The 9748-nt window shown below is 31.9% G+C and overlaps 1 protein-coding gene and 1 pseudogene across 1 annotated transcript; both read left to right on the top strand.

Annotated features, from left to right (window-relative positions):
* The first annotated feature begins 358 nt into the window (after nt 1–358).
* LOC143539839 (uncharacterized) lies at nt 359–4149 on the top strand. Its single transcript, XM_077033040.1, has 6 exons — nt 359–430; nt 729–955; nt 2551–2764; nt 2959–3044; nt 3668–3759; nt 3846–4149. Exons 1-6 carry the CDS (start codon nt 359–361, stop codon nt 4109–4111), a joined length of 957 nt encoding a protein of 318 aa, XP_076889155.1. The 3' UTR covers nt 4112–4149.
* A 713-nt stretch (nt 4150–4862) lies between these two features.
* LOC143539829 (uncharacterized) lies at nt 4863–7448 on the top strand (annotated as a pseudogene).
* Nucleotides 7449–9748: the final 2300 nt, after the last annotated feature.

The following is a 9748-nucleotide window of genomic DNA, read 5'->3' as shown; positions in this document are numbered from 1 at the left end:
AATAGTTTGAGCAGGAAATTTAGGCTAGAAATGAATTTTCAAATGACATTTGTCCTTAATTATTTTCTTTTATTATAATATATAGATATATATAATGATAATCATATATAAAAATATAAATTTATTCTTACACTAGACCCACGTGTATATAAGTACACATATATATGATATATCTATATCTATGCAATTCCAAACAAACCAAAACATGAGTCTTTCGTTGATTCACATTGGACCGCTATCTTAATTCTTTTTTGTTCTCCATATATTCAAACAGCTTCTTTTCTTCCCATCTGGTTCCAGTTCAGGCCTTTTTTCTTTCCCAATTCCCACCTGAATCTGAATCTTTCTCCGGCCACAAATGCAATCATCAAACCTTGAATCATTCCTGGACTCTACAACCCCGGTTGTACCATCACGATTCCTCTCCAAGGTACAAATTTAATTATATTTTCATAATTTTATGTAGAATGAGGGGTGCAAACAAGCCGAGAGATCAATAGGTTTTGACACCACCCCCCCCCCCCCCCCTTTTTCATTTTTTGAGTTTATGTTTTCAGTTTTGTTTGTATGTTTAAAAATAAAAAAGAAACTTTTTGAGCTCGAGCCGAGTCCAAGCCACAACAAAAGTTCTTTTATTCTAGCTATCATAAGTCAAAACGAGCCTATTCAGGCTCGGCTTACTTACACCCTTAGTTTGATTGGAGAAATTATGATGAATTTTGATATAGAGTGAGGTCTTGAAGCTTAATCGGCTATGGCATCCATCGCAAGCCGAGAAAGTTGAGTTCTTCACGTTGAGTGATGTTTGGAACCGTTTTGATGAATGGAGTGCTTACGGCGCCGGAGTTCCGGTGAACGTCGGCACCGGAGAAGATGAGACAGTTATCCAGTATTATGTTCCGTACTTATCTGCCATTCAAATCTTTACAAGCAGTTCAACTTTGAACTATTTGAGGTATTGGTGTTCTTCACAAATCATTCCAAAAATACTAATTCATTATTGCACATTTTGTTCTTAAATTGTTTATTAATATTTGATACTTTTTTCTTTTATAGAATTTAAATAAATTTTGTGCAACTACAATAATAATATAAAAGAATTCTGTGTTTTAAATTTAAAGGTATTTTTATTTATGGTTATAAAGTTGTGGTTAATATTAGTTTGCAAAAAGGAGCAAAAACTTACCACACAAAATTTGAAATTTGTGCTTAAAAATATTGTGAAATTTGAAATTTGTGCTTAAAAGTATTGTGAAAACTCATAAAGAAATTAATTTTAAAGTATCGTACTTATTACTTAAACTACGATATATATAGGATATAATATATATATAGGATAGTTATTGGTTAAAACTTGCCTTAGTAGTGTACGATGTTTTTCTAGTACAAGATTATCATGGCTTTTGCTTAAAATTGGTTAATATAAACTTGCCTAAATATTGTAAGGTATTAAATATGGAAAAGTTGCTTTTGCTTAAAATTGATTTAAGCATACAACTTGCCTGAATATTGTAAGGTAATAAATATGGGGAAAAGAAAGTTATTAGTTTTGTTTGGATTCATGAAAATTGGGGGGTTGTTTGGGCTCACAGTTTTTCAAAGTTTCTTAAAAGGAAAGTAATTTGGGCTAGTAATGCAAACAAACTTTAGCCTAAGGGTGAAAGGAGAAAGTAGAATTTATTTTAGGACCTTTATGTAATTATTGCATTTGGTCGATCTAGTGATTTTGTTTTTATTTAAGTTTAACGGATAATGTGATTGTAGGTGGAAAGCATATTCCTTGTTAGTTGTTTACTTTTCCGGCCGACTGAAGCAATAAATTTTATTATTTAACTTTAAAGTGTCATGATTATGTTATCTCTTGAGTCTTACCCATTTAATTAAATAAATATAGTTTTTAATAAATAGCAAATGCTTGATTGCATAACATTTGAAAATATTCAAATTTCGATCTGAAAATTATTTATGAAAAGAAAGAAAAGGTTATTATAATGATTTTCGTATTTTCATATATATTTTTTTAGCAAGACTCTTTTTGTATTTGTGTTTAGTAGAAATAGTGAATATGTTTTTTTTTTTGAAATATAAATCTTTTTATTATTTGATTATGGTTTTAGTTGTACTTATCATATTATTTAAAGTTTGGTTATCCGATTAAACGGGTGAAACCCAAATATTTCACAAAAGTATACTCGCTACTCGCTTCCGCCCATCACCCCCGCCCCCCCAACACACATTGAACAAAAGTACCTCGATAACCTTCTTATCAATAACAACTAAAATAATATATCGAAATATTTAATGTTTATATGTATCAAAAATTCGAAATATATGTAATGTTTAGACAACTATAAATTGAGAACATTAAACACTTATCCATGATTATAACTTCAAAAGCAAAAACACCTGTCAAATATTTTTTTCGTACATGTAATATTATAGATGGTAATATGTTTCTAAATATTTGATATAATATTACCATTTTCAAAACAGATATAGAGACAGCTTCTGGGATGAAAATTACAATTCACAGTAATACTTTGTATGCAGGGAAGAGACTGATTCAGAAACAAAGGATTCATTTAGTGATTCCTTCAGTGATGACAGTGAGAGCGAGAAGCTATCGAGGTGGGACAGATGCTCATCGGATGAAGGTGTATTTGACCAAGATAGCCCTTTGTATTTTAATGACCGACTCGGTTACCTTTACTTTCAGTATTTTGAAAGATCAACTCCTTACGAAAGAGTTCCTTTATTAGACAAGGTACACTTGTTATTCCATTCCATTTGAACAAACAATCTCAACTTTTCGCTAATCAAAGGACAAGTGCTTTCATGCATGTATGCCTGTATATGTATGTACACACTTTTCACATACACATTCATAAACGCATGTGTATACATAGCAAAAGTGTGTATATTATTCTCTTTTCTTATATATTTTAAGTTTTCCTGTAGATTTGTATGTTCTCTCAAAAATACCATGGATTAATGTCCTTAAGAAGCGTCGATCTTTCACCCGCTAGTTGGATGGCAGTTGCATGGTAGGTCTTCCACTAATATAGCAAATTAATGTTAAGTGCAAAACTATAAACAAACCGAAAGTACAGATATACAGAGAACTGTTGGACAGGAAGTTTGTTTATGTTCGTTTATTAATAAATAAAAGAAAATGCACAAATCTTTTTGTTCATTTAAATAAACGAATGACCACACATTATGTTCGATCGTTCATTACATTCCTGAATTCCCATTCATGTGCATTTATTTATGTTTGTTCATTTACGCTTGTTTATTTTCTTCTATCTTGTATATTTGTTTACATACTCTTTTGCCAGTTATTAGTAACACTAATCCATCATTCCATCCTACACAACCCATCAGATCAACTAAATTTTAGATCCAAGCCTTGGCTGATCAACCAACTAAGGAATAAGAAACTTATTTACATTCATTATCTTATCGAATAACCACAAACAAACACGAACACGTTCAATTTCCTAACAAATGAATGCAAACAAGAAGATCCGTTAATTTAGTTAGTGTTCATGATCTTTTGTTTGTTCGGTTAAGGTTAAATGAATGACTATTATTTTTTCATGTTATGCACAGTTTAGACTTAAAGTGTGGCTTAGCATGTGGTAGATTTTGATTTGATATATTCTAGGTACCCAATATATCATATTCCAATGCGTAGGACCATAAAGGATATGTCCACATGTTTCCTCACTTACCATACCCTTTCATCATCATTTCAAGGTGTTTTTCTCACACTTGTGTTATATTTTTGTTGTTATTTGGAATGTATCTTTATACAAAAGCTTACAAAGTACTTGTGAATTCAGATACGAACAACTCCGACAACGAATATCAAAATGAATTATCAAAAAAGAAGAAAGAAGAGATAGGAATCCGTCTTCGTGCATTTGGAATGGCAACTTACAAGATGCAAGGCGATGTGTGGATCTCAGGTGGAAATGGCGAGGATCAAGAAAAGCTTGTCTTGTTGTTGAATGTGGCAGGTTGTTGGCTAAAGCAATTGAATGTACAACACCATGATTTTAGCTACTTCATGGTTCATGGGGTGTCGACGCGGTTGATGGCCAAGTAATGCAACCTTTTTCAAAGATTCAAAGTAACATAAGTGTGTGTGTGTCGAGGTAGAGAGGGTTTCTAGGAGTAACTTTTAGTTTGCGTTTACCTATGCTTCTTAGAGACAGAATAGACGTATCCAAAAGCTATGGGTTTTTGTATATATTTGAGATAGGAGCTAATGAATGTGATAAGATGGTTTTACCATGTATATGTGATTGTCTATGCTAACTTAGACACTTTAGTTGTGAGTGTAAAGTGTTACCAAATATATATTTATTAATTCTTTGTTGTCTCCTAAAGAAAAATGTTTCATATAAATTACTTTTGAGAGCATTCATGCTGGGTTCCAAAATGTGGCAGGGAGTACGCCACACCACGTGTCACCCCGATCTAAAGCAGCGGAACATGACGAAACGCAACGTGATTGTTTCAGTGCACACGATACTATTAAAGTGTGAATATTTTAAGCAATTCATTCACTTCATTTAACATTAATTACAACACAACATGTTCATTACAAATAAACAAAGTACAATAAAATAAATAGTTTATTTCATTAATAACCTAACGGTACAAAATAAACTAACATCTCCAAATCTTCAATCAAACAATAATCAAACACATAACGTTGCATAAAACATATTTGTCAACATGAATGTTGGTGAGCAATTCAATAACTTGTGTGTAAAAAATATGAGGCAAAATCCACAACTCTTATGTGAAACCGTAAATAATAACAACAATTGCGGTATATAAATCATAAATAAATGAGGCTCATTTCTAATAGGTAAAAGTACAAAATTACAAGGAGTGTATGATCATACTTATTGAGAATGAGGATGAGGCAATCAACAAAAGCAAAAAACATTTAACAATTAATCATATGAGGCATATAATACACAATCGAGCAATTATACTAAGTAACACATAAATTAGAGTTTGCGGTTTGTGAGTTCGAGTCTTAAATCATTTGATTTAAGTAAGTATGCAAGCTACCTCTAAAGTATAAAAGCGAAAACAAGGATGAAATTACTCACTTGGAAAACAATAATATCGATAAAGAAAACTTTAAATAATAATAATAATCCTTCAAGAAAGAGAGCAGATGGTTTAACATGCGTGTCCAAGCTTGAAAGACCTTGAGTTAATAATGAGTCTTGAAGATGAGATATATTATTTATGAAAAGAAAGAAAAGGTTATTATAATGATTTTCGTATTTTCATATATGTTTTTTTAGCAAGACTCTTTTTGTATTTGTGTTTAGTAGAAATAATGAATATGTTTTTTTTTAATATAAATCTTTTTATTATTTGATTACGGATTTAGTTGTACTTATCATATTATTTAAAGTTTGGTTATCCGATTAAACGGGTGAAACCCAAATATTTCACAAAGGTATACTCGCTAATCGCTTCCGCCCATCACCCCCCCCCCCCCCCACCACACATTGGACAAAAGTAGTTCTATAACCTTCTTATCAATAACAACTAAAATAATATATCGAAATATATTTAATGTTTATATATATTAAAAATTCCAGATATATGTAATGTTTAGATAACTATAAATTGAGAACATTAAGCACTTATCCATGATTATAACTTCAAAAGCAAAAGCACATGTCAAATATTTTTTTTGTACACGTAATATTATAGATGGTAATATGTTTCTAAATATTTGATATAATATTACCATTTTCAAAACAGATATAGAGACAGCTTCTGGGATGAAAATTACATTTCACTGTAATACTTTGTATGCAGGGAAGAGACTGATTCAGAAACAAAGGATTCATTTAGTGATTCCTTCAGTGATGACAGTGAGAGCGAGAAGCTGTCGAGGTGGGACAGATGCTCATCGGATGAAGGTGTATTTGACCAAGATAGCCCTTTGTATTTTAATGACTGACTCAGTTACCTTTACTTTCAGTATTTTGAAAGATCAACTCCTTACGAAAGAGTTCCTTTATTAGACAAGGTACACTTGTTATTCCATTCCATTTGAACAAACAATCTCAACTTTTCGCTAATCAAAGGACAAGTGCTTTCATGCATGTATGCCCGTATATGTATGTACACACTTTTCACATAGACATTCGTAAATGCATGTGTATACATAGCAAAAGTGTGTATATTATTCTCTTTTCTTATATATTTTAAGTTTTCCTGTAGATTTGTATGTTCTCTCAAAAATAACATGGATTAATGTCCTTAAGAAGCGTCGATCTTTCACCCGCTAGTTGGATGGCAGTTGCATGGTAGGTATTCCAATAATATAGCAAATTAATGTTAAGTGCAAAACTATAAACAAACCGAAAGTACAGATGTAAAGTGAACTGTTGGACAGGAAGTTTGTTTATATTCGTTTATTAATAAATAAAAGAAAATGCACAAATATTTTTGTTCATTTAAATAAACGAATGACCGAACATTATTATGTTCGGTCGTTCATTACATTCCTGAATTCCCATTCATGTGCATTTATTTATGTTTGTTCATTTACGCTTGTTTATTTTCTTCTATCTTGTATATTTATTTACATACTCTTTTACCAGTTATTAGTAACACTAATCCATCATTCCATCCTACACAACCCATTAGATCAACTAAATTTTAGATCCAAGCCTTGGCTGATCAACCAACGAAGGAATAAGTGCATGTTTATTTCTTCGCTTATGTTAACTTATTTACATTCACTATCTTATCGAATAACCACAAACAAACACGAACACGTTCAATTTCCTAACAAATGAATGCAGACAAGAAGATCCGTTAATTTAGTTAGTGTTCATGTTCTTTTGTTTGTTCGGTTAAGGTTAAATGAATGACTATTATTTTTTCATGTTATTCATAGTTTAGACTTTAAGTGTGGCTTAGCATGTGATAGATTTTGATTTGATATATTCTAAGTACCCCATATATCATATTCCAATGCGTAGGACCATAAAGGATATGTCCACATGTTTCCTCACTTACCATACCCTCTCATCATCATTTCAAGGTGTTTTTCTCACACTTGCGTTATATTTTTGTTGTTATTTGGAACGTATCTTTATACAAAAGCTTACAAAGTACTTGCGAATTCAGATACGGACAACTCCGACAACGAATATCAAAATGAATTATCAAACAAGAAGAAAGAAGATAAAGGAATCCATCTTCGTGCATTTAGAATGGCAACTTACAAGATGCAAGGCGATGTGTGGATCTCAGGTGGAAATGGCGAGGATCAAGAAAAGCCTGTCTCGCTGTTGAATGTGGCAGGTTGTTGGCTAAAGCAATTGAATGTACAACACCATGATTTTAGCTACTTCATGGTTCATGGGGTGTCGACGCGGTTGATAGCCAAGTAATGAAACCTTTTTCAAAGATTCAAACTAACATAAGTGTGTGTGTGTCGAGGTAGGGAGGGTTTCTAGGAGTAACTTTTAGTTTGCGTTTACCTATGCTTCTTAGCGACAGAATAGACGTATCCAAAAGCTATGGGTTTTTGTATATATTTGAGATAGGAGCTAATGAATGTGATAAGATGGTTTTACCATGTATATGTGATTGTCTATGCTAACTTTGGACACTTTAGTTGTGAGTGTAAAGTGTTACCAAATATATATTTATTAATTCTTTGTTGTCTCCTAAAGAAAAATGTTTCATATAAATTACTTTTGAGAGCATTCATGCTGGGTTCCAAAATGTGGCAGGGAGTACGCCACACCACGTGTCACCCCGATCAAAAGCGGCGGAACATGACGAAACGCAACGTGATTGTTTCAGTGCACACGATACTATTAAAGTGTTAATATTTAAGCAATTCATTCACTTCATTTAACATTAATTACAACACAACATGTTCATTACAAATAAACAAAGTACAATAAAATAAATAGTTTATTTCATTAATAACCTAACGGTACAAAATAAACTAACATCTCCAAATCTTCAATCAACCAATAATCAAACACGTAACGTTGTATAAAACATATTTTGTCAACACGAATGTTGATGAGCAATTCCATGACTTGTGTGTATATAATATGAGGCAAAATCCACAACTTTTATGTGAAACCGTAAATAATAACAACAGTTGCGGTATATAAATCATAAATAAATTAGGCTCCTTTCTAACAGGTAAAAGTACCAAATTACAAGGAGTGTATGATCATACTTATTGAGGATGAGGATGAGGATGAGGCAACCAACAAAAGCAAAAAACATTTAATAATTAATCATATGAGGCATATAATACACAATCGAGCAATTATACTAATTAACACATAAATTAGAGTTTGCGGTTTGTGAGTTCGAGCCTTAAATCATTTTGATTTAAGTAAGTATGCAAGCTACCTCTAAATTATAAAAGCGAAAACATGGATGAAATTACTCACTTGGAAAATAATAATATCGATAAAGAAAACTTTAAATAATAATAATAATCCTTCAAGAAAGAGAGCAGATGGTTTAACATGCGTGTCCAAGCTTGAAAGACCTTGAGTTAATAATGAGTATTGAAGATGAGATATAAATGGTATAAAAGTTCATAAAAACAAGGCTTTGGTTTTCAGGAGTTTAAGTTGTATTTTACAAAATGCGGGTTAAATAAAGTAAGCATAACATGAAATGGGTGGGCCTTTGATGTTTAGTTTTACTCAAACTTTGTTAAGTTTTACATAGGGGAGTTGGTTTAGTGCTAGTGTGCACGATCCCGCTAATGTACGCATCAAGATCCGACTAATAAGATTTGTTCGGTTTAGTCGATTCAGGACTTGATAAAGTAGCAAATTCACATCCAACTTATCAAACATTTTAAATATATGAATAACTTCAATAAAATCATTAGCTTAAACAAGTTTGAGAATTTTTATCAACTAAATTCCCAAACTCGGGTTTAAGCGAGTATAAGTCGGCCCGATCTCGGTATGAAACCAAGCTTGGTTCCGACACACCATTATCTTAGAAACATAAGTTATATAAAGTGATACATGAATTAAAAAGGTTTGGAAAGATTTTTGGTGGTTCGAACGCGACTAGCTTGTTAAGACGAGTAATTCGACTTTTACTCAGTTTTTACCCGAAACTTGGTTTAAGCCAATATTTGTTCTAACACATCCAAAATCTTAAGTAACAAGAGTAATATAAAATAAAACATAACCAAAAAGATAAGTTGAACTTTTGGTGGTTCGAACATTAACTAACTTGTTAAACAAGTGTTTGGTTTTACTCGGTTTTTACTCGAAACTTGGGTTCAAGCCATGTTTTGTTTTATACCTCCATATCAACCATATAATGACTAAAATATGAAGAAAAACTCAGATCTAAAGTGTTTGATGCGACATGGTTGCTTAAAATTAATTAAAGTGCTTAAACAAATGTTAGATATGGTTCGATCCTTGACTCGATATGAAACCGAGGATGGTTACCACATGACCAATACCATAGAACTAAAATATAAAGGAAAACTCAGATCTAGCTTGTATCATGCAATATGGTTGCATAAAAGTTAATTAAAATGTTTAAATGAGTGTTTGGTTTGGTTCAGTCCTTGACTCGGTATGAGACCAATGACGGTTACTGCATGTCCAAAACCATAGAACTAAAATAATGTAAAATTTCCAAATCTAATCTCTAACAAGAAAGTTAAGCGAGTAAACTTTCCGAA

The sequence above is a fragment of the Bidens hawaiensis genome, unplaced genomic scaffold (genome assembly GCF_021521415.1).
Source record: "Bidens hawaiensis isolate Kalapana, Puna unplaced genomic scaffold, B.hawaiensis_p1.1 tig00012058_1, whole genome shotgun sequence".
NCBI lineage: Eukaryota > Viridiplantae > Streptophyta > Magnoliopsida > Asterales > Asteraceae > Bidens > Bidens hawaiensis.
The sequence above is the reverse complement of the archived record's forward strand: the minus strand, read 5'-3'. Positions and strand labels throughout refer to the sequence as shown.